The sequence below is a fragment of the Oncorhynchus mykiss genome, chromosome 26 (assembly GCF_057628025.1).
Source record: "Oncorhynchus mykiss isolate SJ-2025 chromosome 26, ASM5762802v1, whole genome shotgun sequence".
NCBI lineage: Eukaryota > Metazoa > Chordata > Actinopteri > Salmoniformes > Salmonidae > Oncorhynchus > Oncorhynchus mykiss.
In genome coordinates this window covers 1,330,001-1,357,814 of record NC_143047.1, presented here as the reverse complement: position 1 = coordinate 1,357,814, position 27,814 = coordinate 1,330,001, and the positions used below count along the sequence as shown (strand labels likewise).

General features: G+C 42.9%; 1 protein-coding gene across 1 annotated transcript in view; it reads right to left on the bottom strand.

The window, feature by feature from the left end:
• Positions 1-12,013: 12,013 nt before the first annotated feature.
• The window catches only part of gnmt (glycine N-methyltransferase), a 17,219-nt gene continuing 1,418 nt past the window's right edge, over positions 12,014-27,814 (bottom strand). The window contains exons 2-6 of the mRNA XM_021585680.3: positions 26,348-26,475; positions 23,552-23,665; positions 21,331-21,473; positions 16,762-16,880; positions 12,014-16,392 (exon numbers count right to left, since the gene is read on the bottom strand). Coding sequence (XP_021441355.1) covers positions 16,221-16,392; positions 16,762-16,880; positions 21,331-21,473; positions 23,552-23,665; positions 26,348-26,475 — 676 coding nt within the window. The 3' untranslated portion in view covers positions 12,014-16,220. The remainder of the gene's footprint in view (positions 16,393-16,761; positions 16,881-21,330; positions 21,474-23,551; positions 23,666-26,347; positions 26,476-27,814) is intronic.

Here is a 27,814-nt window from a genome sequence, read left to right as displayed (position 1 = left end):
TATCTCTATATTTTGGATTGGCAGATGTGGATTTCGGGAGGCTTTTCTCAAGGAAAACAGAACAAACCACTTGTTTTCTATTAACTTCAACGAATTACCACCCGCCATAGGATATCGCTGTTGACAATGGTAGACTGCTATTTAAGTAAAAACAAAACAAAGATATGGCAGCTTGTTGTGCTTCCTGAGCACAGGTATGTTAGCTAAATGTCATGTCACGGTGACATCCAGATGGTTACCAATATGTATACCGTATCTTACAAGTTGTTTCTCCAAACGATAAATGGATCTTTCCCCCGTCCATCAAAATAAACAACTTTCTTTACAAGTTTTGACAATGCCTGGCTGTTGTCGCCAGCCTCGGGAGGGTGGGTTTGCAGTGGTGTAAAGTACTTTAGTTAAAATATTTTATAATAAGTCATTTTTTGGGGGGTATCTGTACTTTGCTATTTATATTTTTGACCATATTTATTTTTACTTCACTACATTCTTAAATAAGATAATGCACTTTGTAATGTACCACACATTTTCTCTGAAACCCAAAAGTCCTCATTATATTTTGAATACTAAGCAGGACAGGAAAATTGTCAAATTCACACATTTATCAAGGGAACATCCCTGGTCATCCTCACTGCCTCTGATCATTTAATACATTTTATACATTTTTATACCCCATAATGACAAGGCAAAAATAAGTTTCTAGAATTTTTTGCTAATTTATAAAAAATGTTAAACTGAAATATTTAATTTGCATAAGTATTCAGACCCTTTACTCAGTACTTTGTTGAAGAACGTTTGGCAGTGATTACAGCCTCGAGTCTTCTTGGGTATGACGCTACAAGCTTGGCACACTTGTGTTTGGGGAGTTTCTCACATTCTTCTCTGCAGATTCTCTCAAGCTCTTTCAGGTTGGAAGGGGAGCGTTGCTGCACAGCTATTTTCAGGCCTCTTCAGAGATGTTCGATCAGATTTTTAAGTCCGGGCTCTGGCAGGGCCACTCAAGGACATTCAGAGACTGTCCTTGAAACCACTCCTGCGCTGTCTTGGCTGTGTGCTTAGAGTCGTTGTCCTGTTGGAAGGTGAACCTTTGCCCCAGTCTGAGGTCCCTATGGTCACTCTGACAGAGCTCTAGAGTTCCTCTGTGGAGATGGGAGAACCTTCCAGAAGGACAACCATCTCTGCTGCACTCCACCAAACAGGCCTTTATGGTAGAGTGGCCAGATGGAAGCCACTCCTCAGCAAAAGGCACATGACAGCCCACTTGGAATTTGTCAAAAGGCACCTAAAGGACTCTCAGACCATGAGAAACAAGATTCTCTGGTCTGTTGAAACCAAGATTGAACTCTTTGGCTTATTGCTAAGCGTCACGTCTGTTGAGGCTAGGGTGTCCCAGATTAGACTAGGTTTGGTTTACAGGAGTATTTATGGTCCTGCGCCCAGATATCTAAGTGATTACTTTCCTCATGTTAGGGATGCACACAATCACAGCACCAGATCAGGTGTTGCTGATGTGTGCTTATACAGGTTCAGGAGTAATGCTGGGTAAGGTACTTTCTTGTATACTGGAGCCTCAGAATGGAATGAGTTGCCTCTGTCTAAAAACAATGCCTTCTCTGGACAGCTTTAAAAAGAAAGTAAAAATATGTTTGATGTCTTCTGTGCCCATATGAATAACCCCTATGATGTAACTGGAATGTTGAGATAGATGTTCTTCTTCTATGCTTTTGTTTTATTATTTCACTGCCGTTTGATCTTGTGTCAAGAGGGCCACAATGGAAATAAGTCCCTGAATTTATTGTGTGTTATCCTCAATGATTTTATTAATGTGCATGTATGGATTTTAAGTTTTATGTGTGCTTGTTTTTTTAAAAATGGTCAAATTAATAAACTAAACACCACCTTTAGTAAGCTGTTAATGGTCTAGCATCTGAGGTCAAAACATCACATAAATACAAGGTTCCCTTTCAGTCGGTCACTCTAAATAGCATACTGTGGAGAGTCAATGACCAATCATATTGAACCTGAAGAAAACTGAAATCCCACCCAACAGGCCAATGGAGGCCGAGCCCGCCCTTGGAAACTCCACCTTCCTGGCTATAACACCAGGGCTCGCAATCATTTCCTCAATTCTTTGCTCTTCAACTCGCCTGAAGGAAGAACGTGTCATGCAATTTAGAAACTTTTCAAGCACATGAAGACCATGAGATTCAGCACTGACTTAGGTGTCTGTTAGTGGGGAGAGAGTACTCGTTCCCCTAGATGCTGTGAGTTTTGGGTCTTGGTATCGGTTTTTGTGTTTGATAAAAGCAAACTACTTTCTGCTCTGCTTGTGTAGCTATCTCTTCCTTGCTAGGGTAGGATTTGTGTTTGCTAAAAACCACAACGTTTTGCACTGCTTGTGTAGCCAGTGTTTCCTTGCTTGCGTAAGATGGCCAGTGGTAAAAGTAAGTTAAAAAAGGCTAAGCAGCCAAGTTTGAACCTCCGACCGTGGTTTTACAATGAAAATGAAAGATACTCACGAGTGCTGTCCTGTTTGCCTGGGGTGTGAACATGCTCAGGAGGCTTTGGCTCGGACCAGTTTGTTTGATCATTGTCTCCGGCTGGGTTCAACTTCCATTTGACAGTGGGCTTACTTTGTGAGAAAGATTAGGGCTGCTAGTGATAATGACCTTGGGAATGCGGTTATCTAAGGTCAGGAGAAAGCAGCAGCGGTGGTTGGAGTACATATGGGTATCATCCCAGCCGAGTGAAGCTCATTCTGTTTTCTCAGGCAGTGTCCGGATTCCAGTGATGATATACTATCCGTGGTTGGCTCCGGAGGGTTTTTAGAGTGTGAAGCGGATGACATCAATCCGGAACAGCCTAAAGCTTTGGATTTGGCGGGGGAACGTGAACTATTGGTGGTTAATGTGCTTTTGATGATGTGTCGTAGGGCGGCAGCTCAACTAAGGGTTGAATTGGCTAGTTCCTCCAGGTTTGGGGGAAGGTATTTACCTCCTGTCCCTGCAGCAATGAAGCATTGTTTTTGTCTAATTGTTCCTTGTTGGGGTTTTGGGATGGGTGTAATTTAAATTTGTTTAGCCCGCTGGTGTTTGTGCGGGCTTGTAGTTATTTTACGTTAGTGGTGTTTGTTGACTTTTGGGTTTTCGCTGACCGGTATTTTTGTAACCCATCACTCTCCCGGCGTTGCAGAAGCCCGCACCCACCATATGGAGTCAGCAGGAGCAGCGACCACCCCTCTCCCCACGATGGAGGAGAGAGTCCTTCATCATACGTTCATCCTCCATCGCATGGGATCAGCGATGGATCAAATGATGGAGAGGATGGACCGTTGGGAGAGGAGTGGTCTCCCTACTACCCCACCTACCCTCCCACCAGCAACTCTACCATCTCCTCCAGCTGGATCCGGTGGCAATGCTCTGTGTATCACGCCTCCGAGGGAGTACAATGGAGCGGCGGCGGGGTGCCAGAGATTCCTGTTACAACTAGAGCTCTACCTGGCCACCGTTCGGCCGGCTCCCTCGGACGAGGAGAGCGTGAGTGTCCTCATCTCCTGCCTAACGGGTAGAGCCCTGGAGTGGTTCAATGCAGTCTGGAACGGGCCCGACTCAGCAAGGGGCCGCTACCCGGAGTTCACCCGCCGTTTCAGGGCCGTGTTCGATCATCCTCCGGAGGGCCGAGCGGCAGGTGAGAGGTTGTTCCATGTCCGGCAGGGGACGAGGAGCGCGCAAGACTTCGCGCTGGAATTCCGGACCTTGGCCACTGAAGAGGGGTGGAACGACAGGGCCCTGATAGACCATTACAGGTGTAGCCTAAGAGAGGACGTCCACGGGGAGCTGGCTTGTCGGTACACTACGCACAGCTTGGATGAGCTGCTAGACCATCTGCTAGCTGCTCACGGACGTTCTGAAAGGGTCCTGTCAGTTCCACCTCCTGGACCCCCGCTCCCATCCCGATGGAGCTAGGAGGGGCTGCATCTAGGGAGACCGGAGGAGGAGGCTCCCCCTGTACCCATTGTGGCCGGAGAGGCCACACTTCCGGTCGGTGCTGGAGGAGTCCATCTGGGAGTCGAGAGGGCAGGCAGAACACTCCTCGGTCACACCAGGTGAGTCAGCACCACACTCTCCCAGAGCTTCCTGTTGGTCACATGTTTTTGTTAATTTGCTTCCCGAAGTTTTTCCCCTCTCTCCAGCATAAGGCGCTAGACGATTCAGGCGCAGCGGGGAATTTTATAGATCGCGGACTTGCCCAGAGGTTGAGGATTCCATTAGTTAAAGTAGACCCCCCCCCTTCCCCATGCACTCCTTAGGGTCAGGGCTGGTCAGGGAGACCACGATTCCTCTGGAGATGATTACACGGGGGAATCATAAGGAGCGGATTAGTCTGTTCCTTATCGATTCACCTGCGTTTCCGGTGGTGCTGGGCATTCCCTGGCTGGCTATTCACAATCCTAGGATTTCATGGAGACAGGGAGCTCCTCAGGGGTGGTCTGATGAGTGTTCAGGCAGGTGTTTAGGAGTTTCCATCGGTGCGACAACGGTGGAGAGTCCAGACCAGGTTTCCACCATGCGCATTCCTGCTGAGTATGCCGATTTGGCTATCGCCTTCAGTAAGAAGAAGGCGACCCTATTACCACCCCATCGACAGGGGGATTGCGTGATAAACCTCCAGGTAAACGCTGCACTACCCAGGAGTCACGTGTATCCTTTGTCCCAGGAGGAGACGTTGGCTATGGAGACATATGTCTCGGAAGTCCTGGGACAGGGGTACATTCGGCCCAAATCCTTAAGTTTCTTTTTCGTGAAGAAAAAGGAGGGTGGTTTGCGTCCGTGTATTGGTTATTGAGGTCTAAATTCCATCACTGTGGGTTTTAGTTAACCACATCCTTTCACGGGGCGCGATCCTTCACGAAACTGGACCTCAGGAGCGCGTATCATCTGGTGCGTATTCGGGAGGGAGATGAGTGGAAAACCGCGTTTAGTACCTCATCATGCCGTATGGGTTAAAGAATGCTCCAGCCATCTTTCAATCCTTTGTTGATGACATTCTCAGAGACCTGCACAGACAGGGTGTAGTGGTGTATATTGACGTCATCTTGATCTACTCCGCTACACGCGCCGCACATGTGTCTCTGGTGCGCAAGGTTCTTGAGCGACTACTGGAGCATGACCTGTACGTGAAGGCGGAGAAATCTGAGTTTTCCAAACGAGCCATTTCCTTCCTGGGTTATCGCATTTCCACCTCGGGGGTGGTAATGGAGGGTGACCACTTCAAGGCCGTGCGTAATTGGCCGACTCCGACCACGGTAAAGGAGGTGCAGCAGTTCTTAGGGTTTGCCAATTACTACCGGACGTTTATCCGGGGCTTTGGTCAAGTAGCGGCTCCTATTACCTCACTGCTGAAGGGGGGGCGGTGCGTTTGCAGTGGTCGGCAGAGGCAGACGGAGCTTTCTGTTGTTTGAAGGCGCTGTTCACCGACGCGCCAGTGTTGGCGCACCCGGACCCTTCTTTGGCATTCATAGTAGAGGTGGACGCATCCGAGGCTGGGGTTGGAGCTGTGCTCTCACAGAGCTCGTGTACGCCACCGAAGCTCTGCCCCTGTGCTTTTTTTTCAAAGAAGCTCGGGCCAGCGGAGCGGAATTATGATGTGGGGGATAGGGAGTTGATGGTCATGGTTAAGGCCCTGAAGGTGTGGAGACACTGGCTTGAGGGGTCTAAGCACCCTTTCCTCATCTGGACTGACCACCGTAACCTGGAGTATATCCGATCAGCTAGGAGACTGAATCCTCGTCAGGCAAGGTGGGCCATGTATTTCACCCGATTTCGTTTTACGATCTCGTATCAACCAGGTTCCCTCAATACTAAGGCCGACGCGCTCTCCCGCCTATACGACACTGATTACCGGTCCATCGATCCTACTCCAATCATTCCGGCTGCCAAGCCCGGAGGGTCGTAGGTACTTGCCGCTCGCTGTTCGTGATCAATTGATTCGGTGGGCTCATAGTCTACCCTCGTCAGGTCACCCGGGTATTTCGGGGACGGTGCGAGGTCTTAGAGGGAAGTACTGGTGGCCTACCTTGTTGAGAGACATGCGATTCTATGTCTCCTCCTGTTCGGTGTACGCCCAGAGTAAGGCTCCTAGACACTTGCCACGAGGGAAATTACAACCCCTCCCCGTTCCAGAACGACCGTGGTCCCATCTATCGGTGGATTTTCTTACGGCTCTACCCCTGTCTCAGGGGAACACGACGATCCTGGTCGTTGTGGATCGGTTCTCGAAGTCCTGTCTTATCCCGTTGCCCGGTCTCCCTACGGCCCTACAGACTGCGGAAGCACTGTTCACCCATGTCTTCCGGCACTGCGGGGTGCCCGAGCATATCGTTTCTGATTGGGGTCCCCAGTTTACGTCCCGAGTATGGAAGGCATTTATAGAGCGTCTGGGGGTTTACGTTAGTGGTGTTGACTTTTGGGTTTTCGCTGTCCTGTATTTTTGTAACAGTGGTTTTGGTTTTTTTTGTGCCTGTGTTTTGGGCTTCACCCATGTTTGTACCTGTGACTGTGATTGAGGACATTAAAGCGTTTTCTCCCGTCTACCTTCTGCTCTCTGCGTCTGACTCCACACCCATCAAGTGGCTTGGCGAATGGGGGCACATTACTGGTTGCCGAAGTAAACGTTGTGGGCCGGGAATCAGAACAGCAGTAAAGCAAAAACACAGAGTTTCTACCCAAGGTTCCTCAGTGTTCAGGGGTATTGAGAGTGCGGTATTTTCCAGTTGTGGGCATAATAAACACAGTTCCGTCCCCAATTTCAGACACACGGTTGTCAAGAGTGGTGGATATGAAAACAAGCATGACAAAATGAACTAATGATCCCAGTCCTCAGGGTGGCGCTCTGCCCCTTTAGGAGATAATATGTGACTGAGCGGCTCAAATCGGTCTTACGTAGCAAAATTTGATTATTATTTTTTTTACATTAAATAAAAGTAGAGACTCAGAGCTACAACATGGTATATTATACACTGCATTTTTGAGGAACAATGGGAAAGTAGTTCTGCTTTGAAAGTTGATAAACTTCTAAACTCACTTTTGAGAAAAGGGCCTTTGAATGTTTTGGTACCTACTGGAGAGCTCTCCTTTGTCTACACCCATTTCAGCATTATTCACACCCTCTTAAACCAGCCCCACCCATCTCTTTAAGGATGCACATGTGAGGTCATATGCTAAACAGTGAGTAGTGTAGTAAAGATTAAGACTAAAAGTGGTAGCAGACTACAATAAGGGAAAATCCCAGGTAAACAGAAAGTGTCCAGATAAAAGGATTTTATAAATATTAGATTAATCCTACCCAGACATACTTGTCTAAATTGATGGCTCATGTGAAAGAAATGCTATAACCCCCAGCCCCATCCAAAGTGCTAAACAATTTCAAATTCCTCATATTAAACCAGACGGCACAATTTTATATTTTTTATTTTTATTGACGGATAGCCAGGGCACACTCCAACACTCAGACATAATTTACAAATGAAGTATTTGTGTTTCGTAAGTCTGCCAGATCAGATGCAGTATTTTGTATTTCTATTAATTATGGATCCACATTAGCTGCTGTCAAAGCAGCAGCTACTCTTCCTGGGGTCCAGCAAAATTAAGTTTGTACAATTTTTAAACATTACAATACATTCACAGATTTCACAACACACTTTGTGCCCTCAGGCCCCTACTCCACCACTAAATCCATGTGTATGTATAGTGCGTGTGTGTGCCTATGTTTGTGCCAATGTTTGTGTTGCTTCACAGTCCCCGCTGTTCCATAAGGTGTTATTTTATCTGTTTTTTAAATCTAATTTTACTGCTTCCATCAGTTACTTCATGTGGAATAGAGTTCCATGTAGTCATGGCTCTATGTAGTACTGTGTGCCTCCCATAGTCTGTTGTGGACTTGGGGACTGTGAAGAGACCTCATGTGACATATGTCCGAGCTGTGTGCCAGTAGTTTAGAAAGACAGCCCGGTGCATTCAACATGTCAATACCTCTCATTAATAAATGTAGTGATGAAGTCAATCTCTCCTCCCCTTTCAGCCAGGAGAGATTGACATGCATATTATTAATATTAGCTGTCTGTGTACATTCAAGGGCCAGCCGTGCTGCCCTGTTCTGAGCCAACTGCAATTTTCCTAAGTCTGTTTTTGTGCGACAAAACTAGGGCCTGTAGGACCTGCCTTGTTGATAGTGTTTTTAAGAAGGCAGAGCATCGCATTATTATAGACTTAGCTGCTACTGCATCAATGTGTTTTGACCATGACAGTTTACAATATAGTGTTACTACAAGCAGTTTAGTCCTCTAGACTTGCTCAATTTCCACATTATTTACTGCAAGATTTAGTTGTGGTTTAGGGTTTAGTGAGTGTTTTGTTCCAAATACAATGCTTTTAGTTTTATGAACATTTAAGGCTAACGTATTCCTTGCCACCCACTCTGAAACTAACTGCAGCTCTTTATTGAGTGTTGCAGTCATTTCAGTCGCTGTAGTAGCTGACGTGTATAGTGCTGAGTCATCCACATACATAGATGTATCACTAGCCACTTTAAACAATGCCACTTTTATGTTTACATACCCTACATTACTCATCTCATATGTATATACTGTACTCTATACCATCTACTGCATCTTGCCTATGCCGTTCTTTACCATCACTCATTCATATATATTTGTATGTACATGTTCGTATTCATTCCTTTACACTTGTGTGTATAAGGTAGTTGTTGTGAAATTGTTAGGTTAGATTACTCGTTGGTTATTACTGCATTGTCGGAACTAGAAGCACAAGCATTTCGCAACACTCGCATTAACATCTGCTAACCATGTGTATGTGACAAATACATTTAAAACAATTTTTTAGTTAGAGCCCTGTCTATGTTCGTCGATAAGATGAGAGCACCACTCCAGCTAGGATGGAGTCCGTCACTCCAACAGGCCAGGCTTGGTCCTGTTTGTGGGTGAGTCCCAGGAACAGATTCTATCGTTTGGGAGGGGCAGAAAACAGTTTTCAACCAGCGATTGAGTTGTGAGACTCTGCTGTAGAGCTCATCACTCCCCCTAACTGGGAGGGGGCCAGAGACAATTACTTGATGCCGACACATCTTTCTTGCTGATTTACACGCTTGTTGCGCTTGGTGACCTCTGACTGTTTCATCCTAACATCGTTGGTGCCGCCGTGGATGACAATATCCCTATACTCTCTACACTCGCCAGTTTTAGCTTTGCCAGCACCATCTTCAGATTAGCCTTAACGTCGGTAGCCCTGCCCCCTGGTAAACAGTATATGATCACTGGATGATTCGTTTTAAGTCTAATACTGTGGGTAATGGAGTCGCCAATGACTAGGGTTTTCAATTTGTCAGAGCTAATGGTGGGAGGCTTCGGCGTCTCAGACCCCTTAACGGGAGGAGTTGAGACCAGAGAAGGCTCGGCCTCTAACTCCGACTCGCTGCTTAATGGGGAGAACCGGTTGAAAGTTTCTGTCGGCTGAATTGAGCGACACCGGTTAAGCATTCCTACAGTATTTCCCTCCAGAAACCGCGAGAAAGTTGTCCGGTAACAGGCAGCCTGGAACAGCCTGGATTCGAACCAGGGTGTTTGTTGTGACGCCTCTAGCACTGTAATTCAGTGCCTTAGACCGCTGCACCACTAAGGAGCCCCGACATTCTGACCCTATGCAGCAAGGTCCCATCTACTTTTTAACTTCTCGCAAGTGTGGCTTGTTTGGTGTCTGTTGTGAAGGAATACCACAAGTCAACTACTTGATTTATGAAGGCATGTCATCCAGCAAAGGCAGCAGCGCAGTCATCAACTACATGCACTATTTCTTACCAAACTACGGAGTTGGGGAAATACGTGTGGACCTGAATTGTAACAACTGCAGCGGCCAAAACAAGAACAAGATTGTGCTCTGGTATTGTGCCTAGCGGACCATGCACAAGCTCCACCACAGTTTGGACCTTCACTTCCTGATCACATTTCACATCAAGTCTGGTGCTTCTGCCTCATCAAGCAGAGCTTCAGAAAGACCAGAGTGAACACTTTGTAAGAGATTGCTGGTGTGGTGAAGAATAGCACTGTGATTGGGGTCAACATCCCACAGCTGGTTGGACTGGAGGATGGTATGGTGCTGGTGAAAAGCTATGGCTGGCAACAACACCTGACTCTGTACTTCAGGCCGCTGCCACAGATCAAGCAGTACCAGCACTTCAGGTGGAAATTATTTTAATTGCATTTTATGAACTTATTCTTATCTAAACTTGGGATGTCAATTGTGTTGTAATGTTCTCAACTCTTGTCTATTTTCCTTATTTATAGCTTTGATGCTCTGGAGCCTGGTGTTGCGTTCGGACAAGGTTTCAGCTGTTGCGCTGACTCTTTGTTCCCGTTCTGATTCTTTGCGCAATAGACTACATGCTAGTTGAATGTAGAAATAGAATTAGTAAAAGCCAAAATTGTTATATAGATTTTAATTCCAGTTCAAATTTAATGAAAGCAGCCCTGAAATGAATGTAGGCTGTGCAACCCCTCCTACTGGAGAATTGGTCTAGCTACAGTTATCCCTTTGGTGTTCCATCCAGGGTTTTAACCAAGCCCAGCCCCGCTTCGCTTTATTTGTCACTGACTATTACCAATGCACTATAGTAAGAATAATTGAGAGTTCCACTTAGGTTAACAAATGATGCTGTATGTTGGATTTACGTCTCCAACTTAACCAAAAATGAAAGCTAAAAATAAAAAAAAACGAAGATTAAGCCAGTGGCTCCAAGCAGTAGATATCTTTAAAAATGTTGATATTTGGTTGCGTTATCAACTAAACGCAATTCAATATTACTTTTGTAACTCGAGTAAATAGCCTCTTACAAACCAAGGTAACGTTTTTTCTTCAACCTTAAGATAAAATGTTTTAACCTTTAATTAGGGAAGTCAGTTCAGAACAAATTCTTACTTACAATGACAGCCTACCCGGGAACAGTGGGTTAACTGCCTTGTTCAGGGGGCAGAATGACAATTCTTAAAACGAGTTACAGTAACCTCAAGTTGGCCATGGATGTGGAACTATAAAATGTAATCATAGAAAGTGGGCATGCTTAAGATAAATTGTGAAGATCTCCACAGACCTATATAAATCTGCCCAGAATCTCAAATGACATTGTAATCTCAACTGCAATCCAGGTCATAAGGTTGTGATGTGAAAATATATTAAATTGTATAAATAAACCAAATATCTGCCAGTGTATTCCCATTTTGAACTTTAGGTGACCACTTGAAAAACAATGTCTGAATTTTTGTTCATTGTGCTTTTAGATGTTGAAAGCATAGTGATGACACATTTGCCTGCCTTTTTGAGTGGCACTTTTTGAATAAATATTACTCAATTGTCCATGTTGAAATTACATACTGTTCCCAGTGGGATATGCTTGAGAGACTGGAGGACCAAAGCCCCGTTTCCCCAGAACCTATTAAAATGTTGATTTAAAAAAAAACATTTTTTATAAAAATGAAATTGTTGACAATCGGACAATAAAATAACAATTGTTGCACTAAATCAGATAAACATATAGTCACTATCTGTGTAGAAGCCACAATTCAGCCCAATAGCAGCCATGCTAGTTCGTAACAGAATAAGCTACATCGTCATAGCCTCTGTCAAAATTCATAGAATGCTATGGAGGCCAGGACATGAACATAAACAAAGGAGTATTAAATGCAATTTTTGGGTTATGATTGGCCAGGGTACAACTAAACAGAATAGTGCTAGGCTTAAAGAAGGCATTTATATTCTGAATGTCAAATCATCATGTTATATCAATTATGTTAGCGTTGCATGGATATGATCCATAGTAAAAACCATAATGTGGGAAATCAGGCCCAGGACTTTAACCATAAATCGGTCCACTTTGCATCAATGATAAACTGACATCAATTATTCAAGCACTTTTACACACACAATAAATATATAAGAACACTTCATTCTTTAAAAGCTTCTGTATTCCAGTCCAATAAAACAATTCCAATAATCACATAAGGAAAAAACATTTGAAACATTTTTGTTGTACTAAGGCTTGACAGAGTAAGACTGTTTAAAGAAAACTTCTCTGCAAGGAAAGATATTTTTGTATTTATACAGTCACAAATACAGTCAAAGGCTAAAAATATATTCATTCTAACCACTTAAACCTTACTAACTTCTCAGCATTTAAACTCAACAACTAAACTCAAATCAACCCTATGTGCTCTTTGCTTCACCTTGCCTTCTGATGTGGAATTTTCAATAAAAAGCATCTCACTAATGCTTTAGCCATTGCCTATTAGATCGTTTAAAATCTGCAGGATAACCATGAGGTTGTGATTAGGCGACAAAACATTTCAGAATTTACCAATACCATAACCAAATATAATGTTCCATTGTTGTCCTGCAGCTCATTATTTAAAAATAATAATAATAATTATCACTACCAAAACGTACAAATTTTACAAACTGAATTGTTAAATCACAAAATGCTTCCAAATTTAGAACAATTAAAATTTGGCCAAAAGGGTTGGACAACTCAATAAAATGTTGTTTAATATTCAACATAATGATGTTACATATTTACAATTACACTTTTATTTTATTCACAAGCTAAAAAAATAAAATAAAAAACGGCAGTTGTGATGCATGACATTTGAAATGTCCCATTTTGGTTTGTTATGACCAATTTTTATGAATAATGTCTAATCTTGTTTGAGGAAAGTTAAGATGAACCATATTCAGAGTTGAGAGTGAAATATTAATAAAAATTAAGCAAGTGTGCTGTCATTAGAACAATCAAATCTTTGGATCATGAAAATATATTCATCAAGTAAAGCACTTCTTTGCGAGTAGAGCAAGCTCAAAGATGTCAGTGGAAAAAAACATTTCAGTACCTTGCAAGGGTCACTTATGGCCAAATCAGTCTATCATACCATTTGAATAATCCCTTGATTTTGCAAAGGCGACTAACGTGGAATAATACTTGGATCAAAATAAGTCTATACAAAAGTTAAAGTAATTGGCCGATAGTTATACTGTTTTTAGTACTGTACATCTTCAATGCCCATTGGAACATTTTAAAGAGGAACTTCATTCATTCTTTGTATTATACTCAACCAGCAGAGGGGGACAGAGATCCTTATTTTGGTTTATCAGCTCACAGTGCTGTGTCTACAACACTTTCCTTGTGTGGGAGTCTAAGCGCATTCCTCAAAATACCCCACCAAAAGTACAAACTGTTTTTGGCTGACCAACAAGCCGATTAAAGTTTTAAAATTAATATCTGAGACACAAAGAGAGGCATTTTTGATTGAACCTGGGTTGAACCTTTTCACAGTACACTCCAAATTCCTGGGGCAAAAATCAGAGGTGGGAAAAGCAGTCTAATTTCGACAAGGAATTTGTGGACAAAGTGGGATTTCCAAACATATGCAAAACTCAGATGAAAACAAAATCGGTGAAAAAAAGCTATTGTTAATTCAGTTCCAGTAGAGACTTGTTACTTCACTAGGTTTATCGTCCCGCAGAAAATGAAAAGTCGATTTCAGGTGAGCACAGCATTGCAAAACCTAACAAAATGTCCACCATGCCTTCACTCATGCAACGGTCTTCTGACCTCAGAGTGTGTGGTGCAATGCAAAATGACTGAAGTCTGAATACAGAACTTGAAAGGAGGATCGTTGTAATCATTAGGGGAGAAAAGTGTGACAGAGATGCTCTAAGCTTTTGCAATCAGGGACTTACATGGGACAACGAGTGCAACTTTAACAATGGGACCCAGATGCATTCGCTATAAACCGAAGGCTCATGGCTTTGAGCATTAGCTCCCAAGTAGGGCGGTTACAGGTGACCGTATTACCGCCACACCTGCGGTCACGAGTCTGACCGCAGTCAAATTCCATGTGACCCTTTAGTCATGGTAACTAGGCTTCTCCAAACTCAGTGCTGCTGATCGTTAGTAGCCTACTAAACTTGCTAACTGCCTGGTAATAAGCACTCTATTGTCCCTCTAATCACTCTGACATCAATGCAAATGTGTTCGAAAATCTAATCAAACACTTCATGAGCCCATGGTACATTCTAAATCAAAACTAATTTCACACACATTATTTAGTATATGTAAAGACAGTATTAAATTAAGAACAGTCTGATGGGTGAAAATATTAGCCTATCACTTGTGAATGTGTGCAGTAAGGCAGGAAAGAGCACATCCTTTTTTTTAAATTACTTCATGATACAAACCTTTTTGATTAGGTTTGTATCATAACTAAAGTGGCCAAATAACATCTTAAAATTAAGCACATTAAATCTGCTTTACAACCAGTGTGGAGCCTAAACTGGCATACATAGGCAGCACGTGAGTTTGGTGAAGATCATTTTCACCATAAAAATACCCCTTTATATATTGCATTACATGCAGGAATCACATTTGCGGTCACATTTGAGAAGTGTTTTCCTGCTTATGTATTGCATTTTGGAACATTCACACCTATAGCCTACTGCAGTGTGAGAATTGCTGCACTTACAAATGTGAAGTAGCCTAACAAGATTTTAAGATTAACGTTCAGATCTGTTGCGTCAGCCTCATTGCTTTTAAAGGTTTTTTGATGCGAGTGGTTGTATTAATTTGTGATCTATCACATCCCACAACTGTCCCAGAGTATGTTTGGGGTGGCCTAGTGGTTAGAGCGTTGGACTAGTAACCGGAAGGTTGCAAGTTCAAACCCCCAAGCTGACAAGGTTGTTGTTCTGCCCCTGAACAGGCAGTTAACCCACTGTTCCTAGGCCGTCATTAACTGACTTGCCTAGTTAAATAAAGGTCAAATAAAAACAAATATTTCTCACAGAAGTACGAGTTCACCAATAGAATAGATCAACTTTTGTCCTATGGGAGATCTACTTAGGCTAGTGCTTTTGCTGTTCGTTAGGCCTACTCATCTTGTCGGCTGACAAAAAGTAAAATATAGACATTTTTAACGTCTTCACTTGTAGCCTACTTCGGGGCTGAGATGCATGTGAGAAGGACCCGATCACATAACGGGCATTGGCTAATAATAATTGAGATAGAGAGCCATGTGAGTAAGAGGTGCGTCAGAGCACGACTGCCAGGTGAATTATAATTATATTCAGGACACAACGGCCACATTGGCATGATTTGTTTTAAATGGCATTACGGCCACAAAATGGGGATGCCGTTAGGAAATTCGAGGCCTGGTGAGAATATTATCAAGTGCTTGTCAAATTGTGGATAAGAGACTGATGAAGTGTGTGCAGCCTGCATAAGAAACAAAGCAGAGCTCTTTGATTTCATGAGACTTTAAAGAATTCATTAGTCTCTTCATGCAGCCTAAAATCTAAACAAACATATCACAAATAAAGTTGCATAACTAACTAAATTAAGCATTTAGGAGGACCTGTTTCTTTGTTAACCGCTCAACACAGAATAGCTGCGTGTGCACTCTCTCGGTAACGGTTTAGAGAAAATATACTTTCTATTTTATTCAGCCACGTTCAAATGTATTCTTCACACTATAAAATAATGCCACAGAATTCTAAGAAACTTATCTGCTAAATGAACTAGTGTAGCCCACAGCCATTTGGCATAGCCAGATCAGAGTCTAACAAGGACAACTCAGAGTATGCTATTCTGTTCTTCTGAAAAATACATTTTCTTTAGACTGGTCTAAAATAAATAATGGATTTATTGTGATGGTGTAGGCTATATTAAATGTATTTATTAGAGTTGTGATTAAATGTAGATGTTCCAAAAGGTCTGCATCAGTGGCTTGTAGGCTATGTGTGGAAGCCAGGAGATGCTAAACGTGTTTATGTTAATTAATTGTAAATTACGATGAGACCGGCAGTTATTTGCTCGACAATCACCGGCTGACAAAATACTACCAAAGCATGGTTGGTAGATGCTTCCACATCACTCAAGATGGCTGTTGAGTGTCTCGTCTCTTGCGTTGCCTGAGAGTTAAAAGCCCCTGAAAGACCAAGGGATCGAACAGCATGAATATGGGCATTTGGGCTCAGGCTTGTTTTGGTTCAGAAAGGGAGAAGAGGCAGTTTGAACAGAAGGGTCAGCAGAAGAGACATGACAGAAAGTGGGAGGGAGAAATAATGAGGGTTGAGATACAAAATCGTGGGAAAGTTGTGGGGTCCCTAAGCGGTCTTTTTGACCACGTGGATGAAGTAGCAGGGGGCCTGGCTCTGGCCGGGGGTGTAGGTCTTGAAGTCGCCGTAGACACTGTGCTCACACTTCCCGTGGAAGGCTCCCGTCAGGATCTCTTTGAAGTTGTCAATACGGTGAGGGTAATAGGACAGGCGGAATTTGCTGCAGGAACACAGACACGAGGCATAAAATGGGGGATCACACTTACTCTCCTAGCCAACAAGAACAAAATTAACAAATATAAAATGAAATTAAGATTTTAAACTTCAATGTAAAATAATACTGGACTAAATTATGAATTTGGTTGGAGGCAAGTAATCTCGTTTACTGGGTGATTTCTCACATGTGGTATGTTACAAGTGCCTACTGGGTAAACAATAGCCATTCAACATGTTTTGAAAAGAGAAAACAGAACATTGCGCTCCATTGCAAAGGTGTAAGGTTGTCAATATATTTGACCGCATCTTAATGTGCACATGACAAGTTTCACAATGCATTATGAATACATCTTAATGATATAAGTAATTGTACCTAAGTTCGGGGGAACTCTGTGGGCCCTCTGGCACCTGTACAGTGTAGTCCAGGGTGATCATGTGAGGCTTGTTGTCGACCCACAGCACAGAGGTGGTGATGTCCTGAGTAAGATCACTCTGAAAAATGACAGGCACACACACACACGGTGGTTAGCCACAAAACAGTATGGATAAGGACATGCATACAGCATAATACCGAGGCATGGATGCAAACACTAGCATGTAAGAGAACTCATTACATTTTATTATGACTACAGTATATTGGTGTAAAATAGTACAGAAGACAACTGTAACCCTTCAGTGGCCAATATAGAGGCATAAACAAAGTGTTGATAGCAAGGTGGTACTGCTAACTAATCACATAAAAATAAGGAAGCTGTTGCTATGATCAACAAGACGTTGGGCGCTGACAGACTTTTTCCATAAGTGGGGGGAATTTGCTTAAGGACTGTTTACCTGGCCGTATTCATAGGCTGCACTTTACCAGACTTTAAGAACGAGTGAGTAACTTTGAAAGCAAGTGCTAACATTTTTAAGCAGGCCTAAAATTTTTTTAAAAAATGTAGATCCCAGTCTACTTCTATCAGGGCATCGAGTTCAATAAAATCTGCATCTACTTTCCTGGACTGTCTGAAATTGTTTTCTTTGCAAAGAACACAATATCCGACAGGCTTTTGGGAGATTTATGCCGAACGCTCATCTGCTGACCAGTTTTGGCAGGAATAGCATCCCCATAAATTGTGTCCGAAATGACTTCTTCAAGCACTAAATACACTGATAGCACTCCCACATACGCCAGTGGTTCTCAGCATACTTTAGGTTACTAAACCCCCATGTGATCCAGAGTGGCGAAGCGGTCTAAGGCACTGCATCCCAGGCTGTATCACAACCGGCCGTGATTGGGAGTCCCATAGGGCGGCGCACAATTTGCTCAGCATCGTCCGGGTTAGGGTTTCGCCGAGCTAGGCCGTCATTGTTAAATAAGAAAGTGTTCTTAACTGACTTGCCTAGTTAAATAAAATAAAATATGTGCAACTGATGCAGAGGCATTTCTGATTCTTCAAGTACATCCGGTGGATAGGCCAAGTAACCCCCAGGGGTACTAGTATCAAATCAAATGTTATTTGTCACATACACATGGTTAGCAGATGTTAATGCGAGTATAGCGAAATGCTTGTGCTTCTAGTTCCGACAATGCAGTAATAACCAACAAGTAATCTAGCTAACAATTCCAAAACTACTACCTTATAGACACAAGTGTAAGGGGATAAAGAATATGTACATAAAGATGTATGAATGAGTGATGGTACAGAGCGGCATAGGCAAGATACAGTAGATGGTATTGAGTACCGTATATACAATGCCTTGCGAAAGTATTCGGCCCCCTTGAACTTTGCGACCTTTTGCCACATTTCAGGCTTCAAACAAAGATATAAAACTGTATTTTTTTGTGAAGAATCAACAACAAGTGGGACACAATCATGAAGTGGAACGACATTTATTGGATATTTCAAACTTTTTTAACAAATCAAAAACTGAAAAATTGGGCGTGCAAAATTATTCAGCCCCCTTAAGTTAATACTTTGTAGCGCCACCTTTTGCTGCGATTACAGCTGTAAGTCGCTTGGGGTATGTCTCTATCAGTTTTGCACATCGAGAGACTGAATTTTTTTCCCATTCCTCCTTGCAAAACAGCTCGAGCTCAGTGAGGTTGGATGGAGAGCATTTGTGAACAGCAGTTTTCAGTTCTTTCCACAGATTCTCGATTGGATTCAGGTCTGGACTTTGACTTGGCCATTCTAACACCTGGATATGTTTATTTTTGAACCATTCCATTGTAGATGTTGCTTTATGTTTTGGATCATTGTCTTGTTGGAAGACAAATCTCCGTCCCAGTCTCAGGTCTTTTGCAGACTCCATCAGGTTTTCTTCCAGAATGGTCCTGTATTTGGCTCCATCCATCTTCCCATCAATTTTAACCATCTTCCCTGTCCCTGCTGAAGAAAAGCAGGCCCAAACCATGATGCTGCCACCACCATGTTTGACAGTGGGGATGGTGTGTTCAGGGTGATGAGCTGTGTTGCTTTTACGCCAAACATAACGTCTTGCATTGTTGCCAAAAAGTTCAATTTTGGTTTCATCTGACCAGAGCACCTTCTTCCACATGTTTGGTGTGTCTCCCAGGTGGCTTGTGGCAAACTTTAAACAACACTTTTTATGGATATCTTTAAGAAATGGCTTTCTTGCCACTCTTCCATAAAGGCCAGATTTGTGCAATATACGACTGATTGTTGTCCTATGGACAGAGTCTCCCACCTCAGCTGTAGATCTCTGCAGTTCATCCAGAGTGATCATGGGCCTCTTGGCTGCATCTCTGATCAGTCTTCTCCTTGTATGAGCTGAAAGTTTAGAGGGACGGCCAGGTCTTGGTAGATTTGCAGTGGTCTGATACTCCTTCCATTTCAATATTATCGCTTGCACAGTGCTCCTTGGGATGTTTAAAGCTTGGGAAATCTTTTTGTATCCAAATCCGGCTTTAAACTTCTTCACAACAGTATCTCGGACCTGCCTGGTGTGTTCCTTGTTCTTCATGATGCTCTCTGCGCTTTTAACGGACCTCTGAGACTATCACAGTGCAGGTGCATTTATACGGAGACTTGATTACACACAGGTGGATTGTATTTATCATCATTAGTCATTTAGGTCAACATTGGATCATTCAGAGATCCTCAATGAATTTCTGGAGAGAGTTTGCTGCACTGAAAGTAAAGGGGCTGAATAATTTTGCACGCCCAATTTTTCAGTTTTTGATTTGTTAAAAAAAGTTTGAAATATCCAATAAATGTCGTTCCACTTCATGATTGTGTCCCACTTGTTGTTGATTCTTCACAAAAAAATACAGTTTTATATCTTTATGTTTGAAGTGTGAAATGTGGCAAAAGGTCGCAAAGTTCAAGGGGGCCGAATACTTTCGCAAGGCACTGTACATATGAGATGAGTATGTAAACAAGTGGCATAGTTAGTGGCTAGTGATAAATGTATTACATAAAGCTGCAGTAGATGATATAGAGTACAGTATATACATATACATATGAGATGAATAATGTAGGGTATGTAAACATAATATTAGGTAGCATTGGATGTAGTCTATCACAGTGCCATCCGTTGTCACCAAAGCCCCATAATAATAATAATACCCACCACTGCGACCTGTTTGCTCTTATTGGCTGGCCCTCGCTTCATATTCGTCACCAAACCCACTGGTTCCAAGTCATCTATACGTCTTTGCTAGGTAAAGCCCCGCCATATCTCAGCTCACTATAACAGCGCTCACCCATAGCACGTGCTCCAGCAGGTATTTTTCACTGGTCATCCCCAAAGCCAACTTCTCCTTTGGCCGCCTTTCCTTCCATTTCTCTGCTGCCAAAGACTTGAACAAATTGCACATTTCTTTCTTTTTTTAAAATCACTGAAGCTGGAGACTCATATCTCCCTCACTAACTTTAAGCATCAGCTGTCAGAGCAGCTTACCAATAATTGCACCTGTACACAGCCCATCTGTAAATAGCCCACCTAACTACCTCATCCCCACATTGTTATATTTTTTGCTCCTTGGCACCCCAGTATTTTTACCTGCACATTCACCTTCTGCACATCTATCACTCCAGTGTTTAAGTGCTAAATTGTAATTATTTCACCACTATGGCCTATTTATTGCCTTACCTCCCTAGTCTTATTACATTTGCACACACTGTATATAGAATTTTCTATTGTGTTATTGACTGTACGTTTCCTTATTCTATGTGTAACTCTGTTGTTTGTGTCACACTGGTTTGCTTTATCTTGGCCAGGTCGCAGTTGTAAATGAGAACTTGTTCTCAACTGGCCTGCCTGGTTAAATAAAATGTGAAATATATTTTTGAAACGCATTAAGGAAAGAAATACCCCAAATTAACTTACGGCACACCTGTTAATTGAAATGCATTTCCAGGTGACTACATCAAGCTGGTTGAGATAATGTAAAGAGTTTGCAAAGCTGTCATCAATGCAAAGGGTGACTACTTTGAAAAATCTACACTTTTTGATTACTACATGATTCCATATGTGTTATCTCATTGTAATTGTGAAGACATCAAAACTATGTAGAAAATAGTAAAAATAAAGAAAAACCCTGGAATGAGTAGGTGTGTCCAAACTTGACTGGTACTGTATATTTTATACACTGGATAGGTTCAGTGAAACATGTGGTTTTACAGGGTCAGCCATAGTAGTACAGCACTCCTGGAGCAAATTAGGGTTAAGTGCTTTGCTCAAGGGCACAAACAGATTTTTCACCTTGACGGTGACACATGTCATCCCCCCCAAAATAACAAATTAACTAAATAAAAGGGTAAGTAACTTGATAGAGAGATTAGATGCAAGAACGGAATGGTTGGTCAGGACAGAGCGACAAACTAATATGATGGTCAGATGGATTGACATAGACAAATAGATATGCCAACCACTGCTGATACGTATTGTAGTATCTGAATGCAACATTTCTCAAACGTTTATTTTTATTTAGTACCTTGTAGTAGATGTTCTTGCCCTGGGGCGCTCGGCCTGTCTCCAGAATATAGTCGTAGTTACGGTGGTCAATGATTAGGATGCCCCCTGGTCTCACCATGCTGGCGATATTCTGCAGGGCTAACTTCTGATCACTCTGGTCCCCTGGGATAGACAAACATCAATACATCTTAACCACAAAACAATCAATATACTGTTACTGCCCCCCAAAAAATAATATATATAAAATACATTTTATCTTTCAAGACACTCAAGGACATCTTACATTAAAAGTAGGTCTACATAAAATCAAACAATTGCATCAAATAAATAAAAAAATCCAGCATGATGGTGTTGATGTGAGCCATGACTGGCCCTTCAAAGCACTTCATGGCTACCAATGTGAGTGCCACGGGGCGGTAATAATTTAGGCAGGTTATCTTCGCTTTCTTGGGCACAGGGCACAGGGACTATGGTGGTTTGTTCGAAACATGTAGGTATTACAGACTCAGTCAAGGAGAGGTTGAAAATGTCAGCTGGTTCACGCATGCTTTGAGAATAAGTCCTGGTAATGCATCTGGCCACGAAGCCTTGTGAATGTTGACCTGTTTAAAGGTCTTGCTCACATTGGCTACGGAGAGCGTGATCACAGTCGTCCGGGAACAGCTGGTGAGCTCATTCATACTTCAGTGTTTCTTGCCTCGAAGCGAGTATTAGAAGGCATTTAGCTTGTCTGGTAGGCTTGCGTCACTGGGTTTGTCTTTGTAGTCCGTAATAGTTTGCAAGCCCTGCCACATCAGTCGAGCCGGTGTAATAGTATTCAATCTTAGACCTGTACTGATGCTTTGCCTGTTTGATGGTTGGTCTGAGAGCAGAGCGGGATTTCTTATAAGCATCCAGAATAGCGTCCCGCTCCTTGAAAGAGGCAGCTCTATCCTTTAGCACGGTGCGGATGTTGCCTGTAATCCATGGCTTCTGGTTGGGATATGTACGTACAGTCACTGTGGGGACGACGTCGTCAATGCACTTATTGATGAAGCCAGCCTGCGCTAGCAAACAGTCCTGTAGCGTAGCATCCGCGTCATCTGACCACTTCCGTATTGAGCGAGTCACTGGTACTTCCTGCTTACAAGCAAAAAGTAAAGCAGGAATCAGGAGGATAGAATTATGGTCAGATTTGCCAAATGGAGGGTGAGGGAGCGCTTTGTATGCATCTCTGTGTGGAGTAAAGGCAGTCTAGAGTATTTTTCTTCTAGTTACATACGTGACATGCTGGTAGAAATTAGGTAAAATAGATGTTTGTTTGCTCATGGCCTTATACAGCTCATGAGTGTCAGCATCTGTTTGTGGCAGTAAGTAAATGGCTACGAATAATATAGATGAGAACTCTTGGTAGATAGTGTGGTCTACCAAGACGAGCAATGCCTCGAGACTTCTTTAATATTAGACATCCGTGGTTTACCTACTCGCCGGTGAAAGCATCCGACCATCCTCCCCTTTTCTCTGTATCTGGGCCTAGTCTTGCCAAAGCAGGTTATCCTTTGCGTCAGACTCATTTAAGAAAAAGTCTTTGTCCAGTTTGAGGTGAGTAATGACTGTTCTGATGTCCAGAAGCTATTTTCGGTCATAGGACGGTAGCAGCAACATTATGTACAAAATGAGTGACAGTGTGAAAAAAATAGCACAGTTGGTTAGGAGCCCGTAATCACGCCATTATCAAAAGTACAATTTAAAATCAAAGGGCAAGACAATACAGGACAGATAAAAATAGGGAGGGGTTGGGTACAGGATACAAACCCGGTTTATGGTAAGTTTTAGGCAGTAGGTTTGGAAATAGGAAACGGACCTGGTTTAGGGTAAGGGTTTGGGGGGAACATAAGAAACTTAAGGCACTGAAGGAAGGGTAGACAGAGTCAAACATGGACCATAGGCTTTCTTGAAGAGGTGTTTTTTTTATTTAAATGAGATGACTATCTCTGCATCTCGTATGTGTGGGGAGTGCATTACTTGTATACTGTTACTAGCACTTATACTGTTATAACGGAACTATCAATCATTACTTGCAAGGTCAGATATCATCCCAGTCCTGCAAAGCTACACAACGTGCAGGCTTTCGTTCCAGCCCAACACAGAGAAGGCACAATAATAAAGTACCAAGTACTTCAAAGAGTGCACAAATAAGTTACTTGTGAGTCCAAAATCAGTTAGGTAATGACAATACTGGCTGCCTGCCCCTCACTCACCTTTGAAGTCTGGCAAGTGAGCGAAGGAGTTTCCCAGGCAGATGACTGCATCAAACCCATTCCCTGGCTTCTGCACATCTTCTGTAAGCGTCAGCCAGTTGGCCTCTTCAATCACTGGAGGAGGGTAAGGAAAAAGAGGAACAAAATTAAGAAATTATATTTAGGTCTAGAGTATTTTCTTTGACATCTTCCCTCCTAGTTTAATACCAATTAAGAAAGCTGAGGAATTGTGAGCTAAGCTTTAGCTCAGCAGGCTAACAAATAGAGATGTTAACGGCTAACCGTTAAATCAGTTAACGGCCAAAAATACATTTTACCAGTCATACTTATTGGTCTATAGGGTCATTTGCATAATTGTGTGGAGTTAAATACACACGCTGCAGTTTTCAATAGTCATGCATATTATCATCATCATCATCATCATCATCATCACACACCCACAGCATACAGAGCCTACCACCTGTCAGACAGCACAAGAGTAGCTCCTCAAAAGGTCTGTAGGCTACTGGAGTGAAACCTGTTTTTGTAAGCCTAGTTATTGCACAACAAATAACAATTCTCAAATTAAACTTTGTCACATGCACTGAATACAACAGGTGTCTTTCACCTTACCGTGAAAGAACTCAACTCTTTTTTGAACTTCACTGCTTTAAAATTATAAATTAACACAATACAATAACAATAAAGAGGCGATATACGATTCTAAACGCAATCACGTGTTAACTTGCGACCACGATTAAGAAGGAGACATTTTAATTTCTGAACTCTGAATTAAAGTGCACCTCCCATTCACCATTCAGGTGTATAGGCTATAAGCCTGCCTACCGTTGACTATCAAAGTGTCACCCACCACCTTGCAATGTGATCAATCAATCAATCAATCAAATTTATTTTATATAGCCCTTCGTACATCAGCTGATATCTCAAAGTGCTGTACAGAAACCCAGCCTAAAACCCCAAACAGCAAGCAATGCAGGTGAAGAAGCACGGTGGCTAGGAAAAACTCCCTAGAAAGGCCAAAACCTAGGAAGAAACCTAGAGAGGAACCAGGCTATGTGGGGTGGCCAGTCCTCTTCTGGCTGTGCCGGGTGGAGATTATAACAAAACATGGTCAAGATGTTCAAATGTTCATAAATGACCAGCATGGTCGAATAATAATAAGGCAGAATAGTTGAAACTGGAGCAGCAGCACAGTCAGGTGGACTGGGGACAGCAAGGAGTCATCATGTCAGGTATTCCTGGGGCATGGTCCTAGGGCTCAGGTCCTCCGAGAGAGAGAAAGAAAGAGAGAATTAGAGAGAGCATATGTGGGATGGCCAGTCCTCTTCTGGCTGTGCCGGGTGGAGATTATAACAGAACATGGCCAAGATGTTCAAATGTTCATAAATGATCAGCATGGTCGAATAATAATAAGGCAGAACAGTTGAAACTGGAGCAGCAGCACAGCCAGGTGGACTGGGGACAGCAAGGAGTCATCATGTCAGGTAGTCCTGGGGCATGGTCCTAGGGCTCAGGTCCTCCGAGAGAGAGAAAGAGAGAAGGAGAGAATTAGAGAACGCACACTTAGATTCACACAGGACACCGAATAGGACAGGAGAAGTACTCCAGATATAACAAACTGACCCTAGCCCCCCGACACATAAACTACTGCAGCATAAATACTGGAGGCTGAGACAGGAGGGGTCAGGAGACACTGTGGCCCACTCCGAGGACACCCCCGGACAGGGCCAAACAGGAAGGATATAACCCCACCCACTTTGCCAAAGCACAGCCCCCACACCACTAGAGGGATATCTTCAACCACCAACTTACCATCCTGAGACAAGGCTGAGTATAGCCCACAAAGACCTCCGCCACGGCACAACTTAAGGGGGGGGGGGGGGGCGCCAACCCAGACAGGATGACCACATCAGTGACTCAACCCACTCAGGTGACGCACCTCCTCCAGGGACGGCATGAGAGAGCCCCAGTAAAGCCAGTGACTCAGCCCCTGTAATAGGGTTAGAGGCAGAGAATCCCAGTGGAAAGAGGGGAACCGGCCAGGCAGAGACAGCAAGGGTGGTTCGTTGCTCCAGAGCCTTTCCGTTCACCCTCCCACTCCTGGGCCAGACTACACTCAATCATATGACCCACTGAAGAGATGAGTCTTCAGTAGAGACTTAAAGGTTGAGACCGAGTTTGCGTCTCTGACATGGGTAGGCAGACCGTTCCATAAAAATGATCTTGGAAGTAGTAGAATTGTTTGAAACCTGAATGTTTTACTTTACTTCAAATGATGAGGCATGTCTTACCTTGCGAAAATTCAGTTTTATTAGCTGCTTCATTACAGGACTTGCATGTTCAATAATAAGCTATAGCCTTTTGAACAGTAAGACGATAGGCTTACTATTGTTGCATGTTTCCATTAAGCTCTTAATGAAAAATGCCCAGTCCTTGTATGCATACTTAGTATCAGAAAGGAAGAGGCAAAGCGAGAAGTTTCACTCTCGCCAAAATCTGTCCAAAACAAACCCATTTTATTTTGGGCCTAAGCTTGTCGCCAACCCTCCCACCTTGGGCCGACTCCCATTGTTAGGGCGGAAACTTAAGCATCTCATCATTATATACAGATCTCTAATAGTGTTCTGTTGGTCACGTCATTTTACTGTTTGGAAAACATGTTACTGTTGTTGACCGGTTAAATGAAGTCAGTCAGGCGGCAGCAAAATTGACCAAAATGTGCATGCCTACTAACAAAGCATTGTTGCGCACAGGAGAAGCAGATTTGAATCTGTGAGACACACCATCACTACTCACCCCACTGGTCAAAGGCACGCTCTTTTCTTCTCTCCCACCTTTCCTTCAGCGCGTACTTGAGCATTTTGTCGCTGGCGTCCACGCTCGTCATCTTAAATCCCTCCTCAACCAACATGATGGAGTCCACGCTGCAATAAATCAAAACCATTGGTGTTGGGTTTTGAACAAATGATTTTCTTATCTAACCTTCAAGATAAAGTTCAGGTGTGAAAATTGTTGTAGAAACACATAACGATAAACATTCAGTAACATGGCAGTAACAAAACCACACAGGCCTATATGAAGTTGCCTAGCTTTGTGCTAAACTAAGCTAGCGTCAGCTACCCAGTCCCTAAATGGTCCTAAGCTAAACTATCACTGCTTTTGTTGGGTGTGTCACTCAGGTTAAAGGCAAACAGTCTGGTTGATGAAAAATGGATAACAAACACCTTACAAATGATTACCAATACAGTGACACCTGCAACAGGTTTATTAAAGCCAATGCTCATACATTTTAGTGGACAGCGAACACACTATAGAAACATTTGTGAATGGGGTGGACCTGTGCTCAAGCTTTTGCTGAGCTGGCAGTCTGTGTGCCAATTATTTCCATTGTAGACTATTGCGACACAAATCGAAACAGCATTGGCAGTTAAATTAGTCACACTCACTGTATCATTGGTTGAGAAGAGGGATTTAGTACTCAGAGAGCAAGAGTATATAAGTAGATCAAATGACAAAACAACTAGATGGTTTGCTATGGCAGAACATTCCAAAAGACCCAAATAGGATACAGCAGGACACTCCTAAATAATCCAGTTCCACCAGCCATGTTTACTTTGGGAGACACCAGGGCACACTTGCCAAACTCAAAAGGTCTACTGCACTACTCTGCCAGTATGTTCATATGACCATGGATTTCTCCTTGGAAATTAGGATAATTCTACAACTACCACACGGTTCGCTATGTGAATTAGGACACGTGTTAGGGACATAACTCAAATTAGCTCAGTAGAAGAGTACACCAGATAGTGACTACTGTACAAACCAACCGGATATCAAGTGTAGCAATGATACAATGATTAGGTTAACACATTGACTGGCTAAGTTCAGACAATCTTTTCCAATTCATCTACTTACTAAATCATGGATACAATATACACAACCCTGACACTTATGTAGGCTTTTGCATTGACGATCATGTCTTTGCCAATGAAATATGCCTTTGTTTCCAATAATCTATGGTCTCTCCAACAATGGCGACATAACCGAATGCTGGATGAAAGAAGTTTACAATGTTTGGAAAAACATGTTGATGACTAGCAGCTTCCTAGATGATTTGACCTCCAAAAACAGATACACACTATCTGTGTGGAGGAAAACCAGTCAAAACACACCACTATCAGACCAATATTGGTGCAAAGCACTGAGTCACTTTTTCCCAGTACACACCCTTACATAAGGTTTAGATGGGCTATTCCTTGGACT